Below are 19,060 nucleotides of genomic sequence, written 5' to 3' on the forward strand. Positions count from 1 at the left end.
CTGAGGACTCCAATTCTGGAGACGGTCCTTTATCGACCCACAAGCTAGCACTGATGGTAAGCTGCCTACAGGGTTGGGGGTGAAGATCGCAGTCAGGCTAAGCTGGACTGCAGCCTGGGTTGCCAGGCCCCCTGCCAGCCAGGGGTGCAGATGTGTTGCTTGCAGAGTGCATTAGCTCTGAAGAAAGTGCTCATCTCTCTTGCTCTCCCTCCATCTGCTGAAACTGGTTGGCAAAGGAGAGAGACTATTTAGCACTGAGTGGAGTCTGGCTACCCAGAAAGGCAAGAGGGAAAAAACAGAGATAGAAATAAAGGGTGATCAGTAATCATGCCTTTAATAGCTTGTAAATATATTTTTTTTTAATTTCAGGCAACTAAGATGTACATTTGTTGTGTATATCTGACATCTGAAAAAACCTTGAGTCCACAATCTCTTTTGTTTCATCCCTTTTCTAAAGCACATAAATTAAAGTTTCAGTCACTCCAATATACAACAGTTTTATGAAGGAAGAAGTCTTGTTCTGTTTTTACAATTCAGTGTCACCTTTATCTGAAGCATTAGCTACAGTTTTAGCTAGATAACTGTCTTAAAACAAACAGGAAAACTCAGAACTTAGGCTGTCCAGAAAAATTCAAGAAATTTCCACTCCCTGCTCTCAAACTCCACTTCCTAATAAAGCATCAGAGTAACATTTTCATTTCCCACTAGAAAACGAAAGACCCCAAAACTCTTCAAACACACCTGGGAAAACACTGTTTGGACCACAGAGCTTATTAAACTTAAAACATTAACAGTGCAACTATTTCTCCTTCTACAACTTCAACGCAGAACCTGAATTCACATCGGGACGAACAAGTATAGGAAATGCCAGACTGCAAGTAGCCTTTGGTGCCTGGGGCTGTTAAACGGCCTCCCACACTTGATTTAGGTAGCCCATAAGTGCTCTGAGCTTTGAGAGCATCTGCAGACTCGGGGACCCCAGGCCACTGAGTGGTTCAGGCTGAAGCCATTTCAGCATCCCCTTGTTGAACTCGGCTCAACCCTGCCTTGCACAGCCGGGATTTGAAGCCAGATGGGAAAATGCTGAGCACCCCGCTCTCGCACTGGTGCTGGGGCTCAGCGCTTGGCACAATTCAGCCACATAGCTCTGGCGACCCCCCAATATTATTCCCACTGACACTGGGGACAGACTTCTGAATTTAGTTAGGTGCAGGATCACTTCATTAGCAATACAGGATGGGCCTTGACAGAGAGGGGGTTGCTCTTGCCTCCTTCCCATTGCAGGGTACATGGGCACTGCATACCTGGGGCTGCTCCTCATCAGTCTACTTGGGAGCTGGTAGGAATAGCCTGTGCTCTAGGACAAGGTAGATCACGTACAGGAAAATGGGAGGCAGAAACAGCTCATCTGGCTGATGTCTTCATCCATTACCTAGCACTGAATAGAAAACCTCTGATCTAGGGGAAAGGAAAACTTAAAGATGAAAAAACATAAAAATAAAGCAAAACCATGACCTTTACTGCTCTTTCATCTCCCACTGTTTTGACTAAGAACGCAATCTATAAGTGCAGCTAACTCCAGAGACAAATGTACTCTTTCACAGTCTTGTGTGTGTGCAGCACTATAACAAAGTCACAATTACAGGTGCAAAGGAACAACATTACAGTCCTCAGAAGACCCATCTGTGCACTCACCAACAGCTTGAGTTTACTGATAAAAGTTAAGCAGAGAGGTTCATTCTTCTTGAGCACAAGTGAAAATCCATCAAACCAGCTTCTATTACAGAGAGATTCTAAATTGACATAAATAATTATAGTCTTGATTAAAAATAATATATTATTCTAGATTTTTGTCTTTTTAGTTTTCATGAAAACCCCTTATACTCTTGACATCTAGGAACAAAGACAAAATAAAACCCAGGCACTTGCTGTGCCTTCTCAAGCACTGTTGTGGTTTTTAAGGGACACAATGGAATATAACAGATGAGATTAATGCCTACAGTGGAAAATGAGAGGAGTTCTTCATGCTGTTGGCTTTTTCAAGTCTCGGATTTGCTTAATCAGGTAGTTCTTCTCATCAGTGAATTGTTCGTCATCCGTCCTCTCTTTCTGGAAATTGCTCAGAAACTCAATTAGCTTGGGTTGGTTTTTCAACAGGATCTCCACAATAGGCTGTGTTTTGTTTGGACTGGCCACAAAAACCTAACATGCAAACAAAAACCAGGCACAGTGAGACAGAGAGAGAGAGAGAGAGAGAGAGAGAGAGAGAGAGAGAGAGAGAGAGAGAGAGAGAGAGAGAGAGAGAGAGAGAGAGCGCGCATCAGTCACAACATCCCCAGAAGTTATTTCCTAACAAGTCACCTGAAGGCTGGCAGGCAGACACTCTGCTGCTACACACCTTGTCCCAAGGCAGACAGGAGTTACAAACATGCTGGTTCAACAGCAAATTGAAGCAAAGCTATGCCTGTGTGTGGTATTGCTTCTCTTTAATTTTGCTCTTTGTTGATAAAAGCATTTGACTGTAAACCCAGCTGTTGAGAGCGAGCTATCAATTCTCAGCCTCTTCCACATACTAGACTTAAATACACAGAAATTAATTATCAGGAGAACGGAAAAGCTTTGTGTCAGTATTGATATCATTTCCATACTAAACCAGGCCTAAAATTAGACTTGCCAGCTTTGTTTTGGTTTGGAAAAATATGTCAGAGGCTCCACTTCCCTCTGCCAAATCCATTCATGGGAGCATGGAAATTTCCAGCAGCAGGAGCCGGAGCCAGAGCAGGAGGACCATGGTGCACCGGTGCCTTCACTGACCTTGCTGAGCAGAGGAGGGTGGCAATGCAGGGAGGTGATGTGAGACACAGATACCTGGTGCAGCCAGCCTAGCACTGTGGGCTTACTGGTCTTTTCAAATAGTAGTTTTTAAGGATAAACCTACCTGTGCTCTGATTTTTCCTCCTGCAATGCCTAAAGCTGCAGTTTTCCAACTCTGAACATGACCCCCTATGCTGGATACTGTTTCTTTAACATTTTCTCTGCCTTACCCGCCGGCTGACTACAGGAAACTTAAGGCCAGTTGTAAAGGCCAGCGGTGACAAGCTCTTCCCAGGGACCTCAGGACGCCATGGAGATGCAGGCTCTGCGGACATCAGTCAGGAGGGGCAGATGGGGTGGGGGGACGGTGGTGGGAACACACGTGCAGCACACCCCCAGCCACCCCAGGAGGAACTCCCACATCTGGCTCGCACCGAGGTTACCAAGGCTGGTCAACAAAACACCACCCGAGCGCTTATGCAATGACATAAATAACTTGAGTTATTCTCTACCCAACAAGAAGAAATTAAGGATGGACAGGACTGGAAAACATCCAGTTTCCCTCTAAGCCTGTTCAAACCAGAATGAAAACAAACATCTGCTGACGGTATAGAATGGCATGTTGTCCGGCTGAGTGCAGGCAGCACCACCACTTGCCTGGCCCTGGGCCCTCTGGCTCCAGACCTGGGACTCTTCTGCAGGTTCATTTATCTCCGCTGAGATTGTGCCCACACAAAAACCTGGGCCACGTCCAGCTGCGCAGGGGGCTGCCGCGTTTCGTGATGAGGAACACACACAGACTGTCCTGGGGGGCTGTGTTACAGCCCCTTGCCCCAGGAAACAACACAAGGTAAAGCCTGGGACAGGATTCAGACTGGACCCATTGTTAGGCTTCGTAGGTCCTAATTAGGGGATGTTATACAAGTGGTGTGGAAAATGCCACACGTGGGGAATGTGTGGAAAGAATGGGGCTCGGCACACATCGACAGTGCCACACTAAGTACTTCTGCCCAAACAGGAAGGTAAGACTGGGTTTTTTATTCCATAAAGGTGAGGCAAACAATCTACTCTTAAACCCTGGCTTCCCGATGCCATAAGAGCCCTAATCCCTGCCTATGCTTTTGTCCCCTCTGGATCCCTCCCACTCACGTCGCCCCTAGGAGTCCCTGCTTCAGGGTATTTTTCCCTCTGCTTTGGGGAAAAAGCTGCAACCTCTGCCATGCTGGGTGAACGCTCCCAGGCCCCAGGTCTTCTGCAAAGTTTTCCTTGATCTACTGGCCAGGCTGTGGTCCCTGTGACAATATAGCATCTACAGTTATTCACATCGTCTTTGCACAGGCCTCCACATCACCTTTCTCCGATTGCCCTGAGCTATAATCTCAAATAATTTCTTTTCATGCCTACACGCCACCTAAAACTTCTTAAGAGTACCACCAACAGCCCCAACACCCAAGGATCCCTTCAGAGCAGCCACTCTGAAATAACAGCGGTCCTGCAAGATGCTCCAAGCACTCGAAGCTCAACATCTTTACCAGGGACACATCTATCAGTGGGTTGGACAGCCAGTTCACAGCTCTTACTACACTTGACAGACTGTCAAGAGTTGATGGTTCTGTTGCTGCCTGCAGCATCTGAAAGCAATATTCTTTCCCTTGCAAATAACTTTTATATGCTGCTATTGAAGCATTGGTTCCCCATATGAGCAATAAAGGGTTTGGGGATGTAAATGTACTTTATAACTTCCAGTCTGTGCCTTATCTAAGGAATACAAATCTTGAAATCTTACAGATATGAATGTTTGGCTCTGGCTGAGACTGTGGCAGCTCACACTCTCAGTCCAAGCAGCCCCACGATGCAGCTCCCCACATGCTGACCTATAGCAGGTCACCATGCTGATGGAGGCTGGATACTTCCAGGATTTGGACCATGATTAAGCCCCAAGTCATCTGGTACATAAGCCTACAGGCAGGGATGAGGAAAGTAACCATTACAAATCTTCATTAAAAGTTTTTAATTTTGGAGTTCAGTTCCCGCTCTGTGACCAGGAGAAAAAAAAACCTGATAAAGTAGACTGACAGGACCCACATTTTCAGAAATAATCTGATTGTAGCCTGACCTTGAAGTGCTGAACATCTTTCTTCAATGATTATTTGGCCTCTTTGTAAAGATAACTGAAGGCTGACTCTCAAAATGAAGAAATCTAAATCATTCTTCATGTAAAAGCTGTATGGTCTGCCAACAGAACTGGAAGGTTTTACTGGTAAACTGGGTAAATACCAGCATTTCATATTGGCCCTGAAACTGGTATTACCAAAGCAAATAATTAAAGAACTTAATTTAATAGAACACATCACATCCTGTTTATTTTCCTGCTTCATTATTTATAGATTATAATCTTCCCCTTGCAAAACTGTCAAACTGAACATTCAAACAAAGATCATCTTGACTGCCAGTCTTACTCAGTGTCAACAGGGACTCATCAAGAGAGCATGTTAAAGGACCAGAAAATTCCTGAAATGTTACTCAATACTGTGGATAAGCAAACAGAATCAATTCTGCCAGTATCAACTAAACAGTTTCACAAAGCCCAGGATTAGGACCACCATGAGACTTTACTCTCAAAAGAGCTCCCCACATTCAGAACTCTGTAGTGCCACAGAGGAGGAGATAAAGCCCTGAAAACAGAAATCATTTTATTAATGCTATCTGGAACATTTCTACAAAAATGAAGTATAACTGAAACTAAAACACTTCACAGAGAACGTTGTTTAACCTATGGGTTTATTATGAAAGGTTGCAGGTTCTAGAGCACTTAATTGAGATATATGAGAGAGACAGAAACTAAAATAAAGACAGTACTCATACTAAAATTCCAACTCTAAAAATAGCCATTTCAGCACAGTTCCATTTTGTGAATATTTGCAAAAGGCCTGGAATGAAAAGCAACTCTGAAGCTTCAAAAGTTCTCCAAAGTGGAACTGTTGCTCTCTTCTCCATTAAAAGTCGTACACTGGATTTCTTTAAACAAATACCAAAATCCCTTGATTAGAGAATCTGACCTTGTTTCCTTACAATTAATAACAAGGCATCACTACCCTCTGGTACTACAGCAGAGCAAAAGCGATTACGGAGGTTGGATACCCTGGATTAGGTATTTTAAGACTTACTCTGGGGTCACGCACAATCTTACTGTGTCAGGAAACTGCACGCAGAAGTGGCTTATGGTTCATGTTGCTTATAGCGTCATGCTTCGCATAACACTTCTTGCCCTATAAACTCTCCAGCTAAGAAACAGAGAGGACACAGCCCCACAGACAGGGTTTCAGCTTCATTCCAAGACGAAACTGTCAGTACTGTCAAATTATGTGCAACCATTTGCAGAGCAAGCTGCAGGAGGCAGCTCTGTAATATGCATGAAAGAGAATGGAAAAATGAAACTAAGGTCACAAAACACAGTGTACCCATTCTATTTTTAGATTTAAACAGTAAAATATATCTTGCTAAATGTCTGCTTAAGAACAAGAAAGTTGCATAATCCCAGTTCACCGCTACAGGGTGTTTTCCTCAAAATAATCTAGTTGTTTACATGAAAGCCAAGAGAGCTTGTTATTAGCCTTTATTTGTAAATGCATAAGATCGGAGGAATACCTGCACCACGTTCATGTACACCTGAAGGATTAGGTCTCCCCTATAGGCAAACTCAAATCAGGCTTTACTAATAACTATCACAAATCCATCACAGGAGCTAGAGAGCCCTTCCCAATATTTGGTCCTCAATCTGTGCATGCTAAAGACTGAGACCTCTCCTCAATGCAGAGAACTGGTGACTCTCAAAGCCTACAACTCCAGGCAACCCCACTGGATTATTTATGGAGGAGGAGGAGAGGGGTGAGGTGTGTTAGCTTTTACTGATTATTAAATACTGCTAATCCTCAAGCATATATTGTCTGGGACATCCAGCTTTACAAAGCAGCTGCAGGCCTTTAGGATGGTGCCACAAGGCAGGAGCTCCATTTTACTCAGGCAAAAGGAAGAGAAGGAGCTGGAGCTAGGAGGAGGATCTCCTCAATGGCGAATGGAAGGAGGCACTGCAAGCAGGTGCTCTGTTTGTCTTCAATTTTCCCCCCAAAGCATCCTGGATGAGTGAAATGTTCTCAGAGCTTGAGGGGGTACTGGCATTTTCAGCCACGAAATATTCCAGCTAAACATTTTTGCACTACAGGTGCTCATCATTTCATCTCTATCGTGCAGTTTTGAATCTTCATTAATTAGAAATTGCCTCAGGGAGGTAAGAGTCAAGTGCCTTTTTTGGGGTCAGCTGGGGCATGGGAGTGTTGGAATCTGGATGCTTACAAAACAAGCACTTTTTCATTTCAACTGTGTATAATTGGTGAAATATCTAAATCAGGTAATTTAAACCAAATCTTTTGGCAGTTCAGACAGAGCAGCAAGTATCCACTTCTCAGCAGACCTTTGACTTCAAATCACTGTGGTTACTCTACTGTAATTTCAACCAGACTGCACAGGTATTTTGCAATGCAGTTTAAAAATGCTGGCACAGTTTAAAATTTATGAGATTAAAAACTGAGGACAAGATTCCTCTCCCAGTTAAGTTAGCATGGAATCATTACAGCTGACAAGAGAACTGGGCTGAGGGATGCTAACCCAGAAACAGGAGGCAGGGACACTGCAGAACAGGGCACAACCAGCCAGTAGTGTTTTCCCCCATTCTCTTAAATATTTAAGGATTTCTTTTAGTAGTTCTCAAGAAGTTAGAATTCAATTTAAGAAGTGAAATCAGAGGAAAACACTCTTCTCTGACCTGCTCTACAAAGCTAATTCACACTGCAATTTTCTATAACATACCCTATAACTACCCTGCCCACCAGGGAGAAGCTGAGTGCTTCTACATCCAGCTAGCCCGGATCCTCAGTGAGGACTCAAAAGGGGAGCTCTGCTGCACCTCTAGAGTTATTGTAGTGCACTGCTGGTGGTTATAAATGAGCAATTTCCAGCTGGTGAGGTTCTGCTCGGAGTCTGCAATGTCCTCAGAACAAGCACTAAGCGAGATAGCGTGAGGCACACCATGGCACCGCTGAAATGCTGCCGATGGGTACTGCTGGAAAAAACCAACAACCCATGGAGGTTGCTGAGGACGGGGTTTGGCCCTTTGAACTGAAGGGACCCCACATTATCACCACACACAGTTTATTTTGGTGGGCACCCGAAGGCCTCAGCATTATGGCCACATGGTAGCAACTGCAAGCGATTGAGCAAGGCTGAGCCTACAATATCCCCACTCTAACTGAAAATGGGATGCAACATACTGGAAAAGGAAAGGAAGGGAGGAATGGGAAGGCAGAATGGGAGAGACAGCAATGTGTAACATGGTTGCACATTGGAATCCTTTCAAGTTATTCCAAATCCTTTCAAATGCCTCTTAAAATAAGCAAAATCAGCTGTTCCTAAGGCCTGGGCCGTGCCTATCATTAATTCAGGAACAGCAACTCATGTGTTTCATACATTAAAATCTGGCATTTATTCACAGACTGGCTAAGGGAGCCCAGTTCTCTGATCCCTTCCCTCCACAGGCATCTCAAAGGCTGCAAGTGCTTGGAGCCTGACTGCTCTCTTATCTTGGAGCTACATACCTCCCGGTAAGGAGGAGGCGTAGAATTTACAGTGGTTCAGCTGACTATGAAGGAAGTCAGCAAAGGAACAGCTTACCAAGCTGCTTATTTCAGGGAGGGAATGTTTTTTTAATCCTCCTTGAAGCTTTTTTTTTGGGGGGGGGGGGGGTGGTGGTGTGTGGAATCAAAGTGCTTTTTGGAGAAGCTGCACAGCCTCTAAGCCTCCACACTGAAGGTCTGAAAGCTTTTTCCAAATCAGAAATGTCAGAAGTGCAAAACCCAAGTCACCCTGAATTTGGGGACGGTGATGTAACCTTTGGCAGTAGCATGCCTTTTGGTGTGATCTGGTATCTTTCTTAACCATCTTGGGGAAGGATATCCTTGCCGGCTCAATATTCCTCTCCTGAAAATCATTAACAACTCCATTTACATAGCTTGAAATTAATGTGTTCACTGCAAATTAAAGGTATAAATAACAATCCAACTTCACTCTCTGCCCCAGAGTTTTTCCATAGTAAAACGGTAAACTTTTCACTTATTATTATTAATCATCATGAAAAAAGGGACACCAGTTGGGTCTGGTAGTTGTTTAAGGCTGCATTAATGATCACTGCAAAAGGACGGAAGGATTAAACTAATTTCAAGCTCAGATTTCCCAAATCTTGTTAATACCTTTAAAGCAAATTGTGTTCATAGTGATGCACAGAGCTAGCACCATCTACTTTTGGTCTTAATATAGAATTTTAAGACTTTTATTTTTTAATCTTTATATAGAATCACATGGAAAAATGACCTAAGAGTTGGGGGAGGGTACCCTGGATACAACCTAGAAGCTGTGTATTTTGTTACCTGTAGCAACCACCTCATTGCTACTTGAGTGACTACCCTCAGCCCAAACCAAAAGATGCTACTTTAGATCTCACCTGAAGGAAGGCAAACAGAAATCAGAGGCTGAGTGATAGAAAGGTTTTCAATTAAGGCATTCTCAAATACTGGAAGTGACTCTAACCCCAACCTTTGCCTTCATTTTCTGGGCTTCCTCTTGCCCACCTTGAAAGACACCTTTATGAGGAAAAGAGGAAATCTGCCACCTCTACAGCTCATACTAGCTCACCTTGAACACATGGAATGCTTCAAACTGAATGTTGGGGCTTTTATCTCGCAGCAAGTTCATCATCAGCTTCAGATTTTCTGGTTTGCTGATGTATTTTGTCATGATGGCAAAGTTGTGCCGGTCCAGAATCAACTCACCCAGCAGCTAGAGAGACAATTAAAAAAAACCCACAAGTTTTTCAGGCAGCCACATTATTTTTGAATGTAAAGAAAGCAGCAACATATTTTAATGCTTGCTAAGAGGTTTCAATGTCACTACCTTTAAAAGAAAAAAGTAACTAGCCTTGTTATCATGCAGTGAGTTACTTAATGCCCAGTAATGCTCATCTTCTAAATACTGCAGAGAGGGATTCCACATATGGGCTGGGTGTAATAGGAGCTAGTGTGAGCAAGCTAGGACAGAAGCAAGTGTTGTGCAGCTGTCCCATAAAGACACCTTCATTTCATTCAGATATTACATTAACACACCTATCTGGTCCCATCTGCAGGTCACGTCAGACCTGGTGCTGTGGCAGCAAGCAGCACTAGACGAACAGAGACTATCACATTACTCTCAAGTTCATTTTAACCTACATTCTGAACCAAAGTACAGATTTGAGGTCAGAGGAAAAATGATAGTGCTTGTGCCATGGAAACGGCCCAACGCTTCACCAGAGATCCAGGAAATAAAAGTCACAGTGAGCTCTTCTGCATTGTAAGAGCAGCATGCCCCAGCATTTTTTTCTTTTTTTTAGAAAGTATGTGGTTGCTCCACTGCCATACATGCATCTTGATATTCTGCATTACAAGGAGTTCAAATTTAGGAGGAAAATGCTGAGAAACTTTACCTTCAAAGATTGTCTCTTTGTTACGTAATTCTCAGAATGAAGGAGTTTTTCATAATCCTCAAAGATCTAAAGCAACAAGAAAACACAAATGCATCTGATTCATGTCCATCCTTCCTCCTCCTGGTCCTTCCCACCCCAGAGAAGCAGCAGAGGCTGCAGCTATGCCACCCTCTAATACATCACTACAATGCCAGGCCCAGCTCTCATGGCCTTTTCTCTTGGCTGGTTATCACGCAGTGAATTAATACCCAGGAACACTCCTCTTCCAAATACCACAGAGGGATACCACATATGGACTGGATGCAATAGGAGCTAGTGTGAGCCAACTAGGACAGAAGTAAGCCAGTGCCTGTACAGCCTTCTCTTACAAGAGGGCAAATCTGCTGCCAGGACACAGAAGTCCAGCACATAACGTCCACTCACTCATATCGTGGTGTCATGGTTTAACTCCAGCCAGATTGAGTCATCAAGTCATGACTTGCTCTGTGATTTAAAGCAATACCCCAAATGGGTGAGGGTGCATCCCATACTGGAGTATGCCAAAAACTCCTTTTGTGAGGTGCCACCTGCCTTGAGCAGCTCATTAAAGCCATTTGCCCAACGAGGGTCACTAAGAGTCAAGCTTGTGCTGGCTTTTGCAGGACTGAGCCAAAGGAATCTTGTGGTCAAGAAGACTGTTCACACCACCTACCAAACAGGCAAAAAACCCCAACACTGCTGTCCAAGAATCATAAAAAAAAAAAATGCTCGCTTCCACAATTTATACTTAAAATTTTAAATGTTAAATAAAGGTAGAACAGGGACTGTTCCAATGCAGTGCTTCAGTACTAAGAGAAAAGATTAACAGACACACTCATTTTGCTCCAGTTAGGCTGCATTTGTGACTCAGCAATAATAAGCCTGATGTTTATTTAACCTTCTTGGTAACTCTAGAATGAAAGAAATAGTCTTTGGTCTTTTCACTTTGGCAACAAAATAAAGAATACCTCAGGTAACATGAGAACATAATCCGTATCAGTCTGATTTTAGTTGATTCCAGTGGAATTTTTCTGACACACATTTGGTTCAAAACCGAGCCAAAAAATCAAAGTGAAGAATGGCAGGAAACCAAGGGACTAATTGCCTCAGGATGGTAAGAGGAATACTCACACCTCAGTCCCCCAGTTAGGTACATGTAATTTCCAGAAATGCTAAAACTTCTTCCAGTAACTCTTCTCCTCTGTCCCAAAGGATTATATATGACACCGATATGGCCCTATTGGTGCTGGAATATCACAAAATTCTTTAAAAATGTGCATGCTTTTTTCCCCATGATCAATTTACATACAAAGTTCACAGTTCCATTCACATATGAGGAGATACGATGCACATGGAGAGGAACAAAACTTCTTGAAACTATGAGTGCTCTTGAAACCTTGGCACATGTCCCCATGTGCATGCAGAGGGAGTACCTGTATTTCAAACACGATGTGAGGATTATGCTTTAGTAAAAGCAATGTTTAGTTTTGCAGTCCTATGTGACTCTTATGTGGAGCATGAAACCCTCCGCTATTGAAAGCACACTTTTTCCAGCTAAGCATGAACAAATTTTTTAAAAAATTGTTGTATCATTTACACTTACTGCATCATAATTTTGTTCCAGAAATTCTGCTACCAACAATTTGTGTCGCGTTAACAGGTCCTGGGGAAGAATAGAGAAAAGTTACCTGAGAGAGCGTGCTCATTTGATTGTCCCTTGATTCTCAAATGTATTTTAGCATTTTTTACCACATCATATTTTTAGAAGATATTTACAACATGATTTCTATAGACAGAATTTGAAAATAATACTGCATTTTGTGTTTCTTAGGCTTTTAAGGAGCATTCAGAGAATGCTCCCAGAATCAGTATAAAACTGTTCTAACACTTGCTCTTTATATTCCTTCTCAGTCCCACCTGTTCTTAAAGTCATTGTGCACAGTACTTACAACAAACTGGGGTGGGGGAAAGGAATAAAGTAAATTAACCCTTTATGGAGGGATCAGCTATGGTCCCAAAGCCAAAAGTGATCTACGTGATACCCCACAGCTGGAAAATTATGCTAAGTTTGATCAGCTGCAATTGCTCATCTCCAATGAATATAAGAAGGAAGACTCAATTCAACCACTGGACTTTACTTATTTAAAACCTAAAAGTTAGGCACCAATCTAACCTAGCTGTCCAGGCTCCCTCCACAGCCACTGCATCCCCAGAAAAGGGTCTCAGGTAGGTGGGATGAATTTCTTCTGTGGCTGGTTTTCCGCCCAAGGTGGGCTTACAGACACAAGCAGTAGCAGACTTCTAAGACAGCTGAAGCTCTGTGGGAGGCATCCCATCATAAAAGGCCAACTAATTCAAATTTAATTTAAGGCAACTCACAGAATGGGAATGCTGGTGCTCAGCGATAGAGATGCAAATGTTCAGCTCCAGAAGAAACCCAGTCTCTACTGGATGAACAGCTATGAAATGAACTAGCCAGTTTGAGGCATTTAAGTTTAATTTTTAACTTATTGCCTTCTTTAAAACATAACACTGATTACAATAAACACCCGATGAAATCCATCCAATTTGGTATTTTTTCAGTGAATCGGTTGCTATCTTTTTCATCACCTTTTCCTTGGTTTCCTTACCCACAGCCAGAGACTGAAGCTGATGAGCTGCTGAAGCAGATGCACAGACACATCCTCTACAGCATCACAAATAAAAGAAATCCTTTACATACTAATCCTTTAATTTATTTTTACCATCAATTATAAGAGGAAAGCAGAGTGGTATAAAATCCAGTACTTGCTTTTAATACACTCCTTTGTTTAGCAGGACTGCAATGATAGCAGTTTAAAAGGCTGAGTGCAACAAACAGGATTCACAAGCTTTTATGCAGGGCACTTAGGAGGCAAGTACAACATTTTTCAATAGGGGGCACAAATAGAATATAATCCAAAACGAGTTTTTCATGAGAGAAATCACAAGAGAGAGTGGAGCAGCAGTATTCAATCAGCATTCTTTCCAACTGCTGCTGGTACCCTCCACAGCTGACTGTCTCTCTAAATACAAGCTGCTTTCCTTTGCATTTTTAGCATGTCTGTTTCCTCTCTGTAGTGCACCTGGCTGCATTTAATTAAGTAGTACATCTCCAGATCATCAAAAATTCCAATACTCCCCTACTATAAATATCCTCAGACTTTAATGCACATTGAATTAAGCCCTCCTCTGGTGCACAGACTATCCAAGGCTTTCAGTTCTGAACCAGACACCCTGGTGGCAACACTACAAAGCCATCACGGGGGAAACAGAACTGAAAACATGAGTTCAGTAATCCATCCAGCAAACAATCATAGCACTTATTTTTACAGTATTAGAAATTAGGTAGCTCCATATTTCATGGTTCGGTTGCTTCCACATCACTTCTTGCTGTTCCAGCTATTCAGAGTAGCAGACAAATAGGAGATAAGGTGAACAGCTGGTTTATTTCCAGAACTTACCATGTATCAAGTAGTCAATTTAAAATCAGAGGCAGTTTAAAAAAATGCAGTTTATAGATTTCCCCCAAGCATTTTAAAAGGTGATTTCTGACCTATGTCTTAGGATGATCTGCCCTCATACTCCTCTCTTTCCAGTGTACATGAGGATGTAGAATCCTATTTTTAAATCTTGCTAAAAATACACTCAGATCACAGGGGACAGAAGTAAGTTCCACAGCTGTAGATCCATGAACGACATCAATCCCTCTTTTTTGGGGGGAGGCTGGGGGGGTGGGGTGGTGGTTTGCAGCAGTCTGTGGTCCTTGCCACAGTTTAACTGACCCTTGTCCCCATCCTCCCTCCTGGTTGGTGTGAAGACTGTCTATCACCAACCACACACTGTGCTGTCGTGCTCAAAGCAGGATCCGGGCAAAAGATGCAAATCCCTTCCGCCAACCTGGGAACAGAGTCCAGGAGCACTTTTTCTGACCAGAGGCAAACACTATTCTGAGCATAGGGTGAAATGCCAGAGACAGGATTTAAATCTCCGTTGCATTTTTATACAGTCCTGCACATGTTTTTACTTGTCTGTATTTCTGTGCTACTTCCACTTCCATAACATTTACCTAATGAACACAATGACAGTGCAACTTAAAATAATTGAAAGATGCTACTATTGATTAACAGGTATTTGAATTGGTAATCCTGCTGAACTCATTACTGATTAATGCAATGTTATCTCCATTACACAAATCTTTACCGCATTCAGTAGGTTAGTAAAAACTGAGGCTGGGTTTCAGTATGCATTGAATCACTGAGTTGAACTCTTAACATTCCTTACAGTTATTCCTAAGGTCTATCTAATCATGTTTCTAATTAGCTTTGAGAGGAAAGAATGAACAGCGTGTTTCTATGACAGCAAGGAACGCAGTGATAGGAAAAAAAAGGAGCTATGTCTATATTTAGAAGAGTCTTTACCTGAAAAGAATTTTCCCCAGCTTTCTAAAATTATTTTGCAGAAATAGACTAATCTTCCCTGTACATTAAGCTCACAGGCACCAAATTTTGCTCAAAGATTCTAATGGCACCTTGCAGGTAAGCTGACGGTCACATACAAACTCCAAGAAATTTGGCAAGCTTCACCCAACTTCATTTTTAATACAACACAGACACTCTAATACAGAATCTACACAGCGCTTTCACCCATGTAGCTCATAGCAGTATGGTCCTTACGCTGAACCACGGGTCACAGAAGTATGCATACAAATAAGTCGTAACATAATCAGCAGGCACAGCATTAGTCTAAACTTGACTGCCAAACTCAGAAGGGTCAGCAAAAATTAGAGGATTTAAAAAGTGAATTTTAAATGATTCCTTCTATTTACTGGTTGTGGTCATGATGCATAGTGGTTTTGTCTCTGGGGGAAGGTAGGGAGAGAAAAAGGTTATGCATTTTATAAAAACTGTACATAATACGTGATTAATTTGAGTTTTAAATGGTTGCATAAAAGGCCTTGGGTTATCAAGATGAGAACATCAGTGAAATGTAAATCTGTATCGAATTAAAGATGCTTTAGAGACTTGATCACTGTTGTGAATCCTGTTACAAACAGACCAAGGATTAATTAGATACTTTACTGAATGATAAAAAAAGCCACCCAGCTTGAAGACACAACATTCAGTGACGACTACTGATCGAGTGCCATTTTTGACACAACGCTATGACACAGGTATTGAATAATTTACCTTGAATGTAGCAAAGGCATCAGAAGCTATATCAAATGTTGACATTTCCACATATTTAAAAAAGTCTCTGAACTGTTCCGAAAAAAGTATGATTTTGGCCAAGGGTTCATGCCGAATACATTCCCTCAGCATAATTCCACAGCGTAAGGCAATATTTGGGGATTCATATCTGAAGAATGAAAAGAAACAGAAAAGATCAAAACATAGAAGAACAAAGATAAACGGCCACTATTCTAGCAACAGGGAACTTTGTAGCATAGGAAACGCGTGTGCCAGAGAGAACACAACACACAGACGGCAGCTCCCAGCCAGAGCACTGTACCCAGCTTCAGAACCTCAGCCCAAAGCTAAGGAGCCCACGCACAGATAAGGCTGCCAGTGTTTCCCATCACAAACCTCTGTCTTTGCAAGCCAAAACACATCCTGGTGTAAATATGCATTACACCTCCTCTCTGCAGAAAAACTGTGGGGAGTGCGAAACATTTCAACAGAGCTCTTTCACCCTTTTAGATTTATGAGAAAGCGAAGCTCATACAATATAACAATCCCCCTCTTCAGATTTAATTCTGAGCTCCTCAGTTTATCCAAGAAAAATATAACACCTCATGACCATCCATCACCTCCCACTCCTCTTCTAGAGAGCGTCTCTCTAGAATATTAATGTCGAACAGGAAAGATAGGAAGAGTCTATCCAGGCAGTCTACGCAGGATTAAGCTTTCTGTAGCTCTGAAGATCTCTTTTTGCAGATTAGGAGGAATTCTGCTCAATCCCTCCTCTGCAGAGGCTACAACTTTGTTCTTCAGGAGACAAGTATTCATTCCCTGAGTTACAGTCCCATTATGGCACATGCATTGCAATAGCCAGGAGCCAGCACACTTCTCAGTCTTAGAGAAGGAGGGAGGGGGGAGGCAATTCAGATCATCTATTTCTATAAAGTCTTGATTTCTTTAAAGCTGAAATTAATCTGAAACAAGACCGTTAGAAACACAATTTAAAAAAAAAAAAAAGCAAGAAAAAAAGAAGGGATGATATCCAGCAGTCAGGAAGGACTTAAAATGAACTTCTTCCAGAAATCTTTAGTCATGTGAAAGCAGTGAAGTCCAAGGGGACAGAAAGCACGCTCTGTTTCAATAAGCTGATTATATTATATCAGAGCTGTGTATTACCACCCAGAGCTTATCAGCATCGTTTTTCCTTTGCACAATTAATTCCTATCACTAGGCTAAAACAGGAAAAAAAGAAAAAGAGAAAACCACAAAATGCCATCTGTGCTGTAAGTGAGTGGGCCCTCAAATTTACCACCAGCTTGCAATTTAAAAGAATGGTAGTGTTTTGCGAGCATACCAGAGCTGCATACTTCAACCTGATGTCAACAATAGTTGGCTTAATGAAATATGAATTGCTATTCCAAACAGGCAAATGAAACATCCCACCCTCAAGGAAATGCAGGCACTCAAGCCCCTATTTGTTTCCTTTTGGGAAACATTTGCAAACGTGAATTTATAACTCTTTAGATGATGGAGATTCGCTGATGTTTCCGTTGAGGCATACCTCTCCTTGACTCCATTAACAGGAATACTAATTTTCAAGCAAAAAGAGGCGGAGTTGCTCCTAGGATTGCAGCCAGGAAAATATTTAATAGTTGGCTACGGAATATTTTGGTTGGAATAAAAGCAAATTACATTGTTTCCAGCACAATAACTTTTTAAAAGACAAGTATCAACAGCATCATTCTTAGTCAAATGCTCCATTATCTGGAAGGGGGTTATGGACCTTTGGCTGTTCACTTAAGTGAGGGAAGTTGAGTTTGGCTCCTGGAATATGCCTGGAAGAAGTTTACAGGCTGCCTGGTCATAACTGGCATGTTCTCCACACCCACACTGACATGCAAAGCCACCAGGCAGGAATGATAGAGATGTGCTTCAAAATCACTTCTAATGAGCAATTAGTGCTCTATGCTGATGTACTCCAGCAGCAGAAAAAAATAGAGAGCTCTTCTCTGTTCAGAAGAACTTACAGCCTAAAGAAACTCTCACATACTGACTACCAGGGCCAACCAGAAAAGGAAATAATGGACCTGAAATATTTCAAAATACTTATTGTGGAGGCTGAAAGAGGCAAGACTGAAAGCAGAGATGCATCTCAGCAGAAAGGGAATCATACCTGTGTGGCTAGTGCGGAAGGCGGTACAAGGGAAGGAGCACAGGCAGGTTAGGAAGGCATCAAGCCTGGGAGACACAAGGTCTTGACAAACAGCTATATTCCGATCTGATTTTACACTAATTTCTATAGCTTGAGTTTATCCTTGGATGATGAAACTCAATGGGAGTTCTGCAACTTTTGCCAATATACCGTTAAAGCTTTAGCTGCACTGCGATATGAAGAGATCATCACGGAACAGATCAGGGCAGTGACTGAGTACATTAGATAGTGTGTAGCATGACATATATTCACAGTAGAACTTATAAATTTGTCACTTGTGAGAAACAATGCAAGTGCCACGAACTTGAATCCCCCTACAGCCATGATACTAGAGGGAAAAATATTTTAAATTACAAAGGACCAAAGTTATTTCTATGCCAATGCAATATGTTGACACTGGAGAAAAATTTGGCCCAAATATATCCAGTACTCTGTATACACCAAACATTGTATTCATCTGAAATCCTATTCATACACAAAGCCTGCACACACAGAAAATAAGATACTATTAAAGCAAGTCCTCATTGCAGCAGGAAGGTCAATTAACCTACAAAAAAAAAAAAAAAGAGAGAAAAATAGAAAAAAAAAATAGTGAACTATGTCCTGTATGTTTTTCTGAAGCTGGGAAGCTGGAAGGAAGTAGCCAACAAGTAAAATGAAGCCTAAAAGGTAAAGAGAGTTATCTCAAGCTGGCAGTGCTGCTGGAGTATTAGGCAGGAAACACTGGGCGGGAGCTCTGATTCAGGATCCTTCCCACTCAACAGAGCTCACATTATGCAATGAAAAAGCAACCTTTTGTTGATGCTGTTGGGAAATTTTTCATCCAATACAAGTAAAACAATGACAAGCCTTCACAATAGTCCCAGGCTGTTTCTTTTATAGTCATAGTTGAAATTTTTTTTCCTCTCCAAATAATGTCATCTAACAAACACTGAATGGTACAAGCCAGCCAAATCCACTTTCCTTTCCTTTAAGCAGATGTTGATATATTTCATTTAGCTTCATCCTCAAGTCACATTTTCAAGTGGTGGTGTCTAACATGATGTGCGTGTTTCCCAGTCTCACAGCTGATCGCACACAAGCACCGCACCCTGCCTGCACACAGCAAGCTGTGCGTTTGGGGCCCTACCCTTGCTTTAGGCACATATTTTAAGTATTGTTTTTAGACAGCCCTGGTAGCAGGACATAGGCAGGTAAGACAGCACTGTGTTCGACATCATCATGCTGCTCAGTTACCATCAGGGCTGG

The 19,060-nt window shown here is 42.2% G+C and overlaps 1 protein-coding gene across 6 annotated transcripts in view; it reads right to left on the minus strand.

Annotated features, from left to right (window-relative positions):
- Window positions 1–315: 315 nt before the first annotated feature.
- Window positions 316–19,060, minus strand: part of CAB39L (calcium binding protein 39 like) — a 66,874-nt gene continuing 48,129 nt past the window's right edge. For all 6 annotated transcript variants that reach the window (XM_064440898.1, XM_064440902.1, XM_064440900.1 and 3 more), the window contains 5 exons: window positions 15,610–15,778; window positions 12,006–12,065; window positions 10,385–10,450; window positions 9,559–9,702; window positions 316–2,202 (listed from right to left, as the gene is read on the minus strand). In XM_064440898.1, the coding sequence (XP_064296968.1) occupies window positions 2,023–2,202; window positions 9,559–9,702; window positions 10,385–10,450; window positions 12,006–12,065; window positions 15,610–15,778 (619 nt within the window). In that variant the 3' untranslated portion in view covers window positions 316–2,022. The remainder of the gene's footprint in view (window positions 2,203–9,558; window positions 9,703–10,384; window positions 10,451–12,005; window positions 12,066–15,609; window positions 15,779–19,060) is intronic.

This window comes from Phalacrocorax carbo, chromosome 1 (assembly GCF_963921805.1).
Source record: "Phalacrocorax carbo chromosome 1, bPhaCar2.1, whole genome shotgun sequence".
NCBI classification, from domain to species: Eukaryota; Metazoa; Chordata; class Aves; order Suliformes; family Phalacrocoracidae; genus Phalacrocorax; species Phalacrocorax carbo.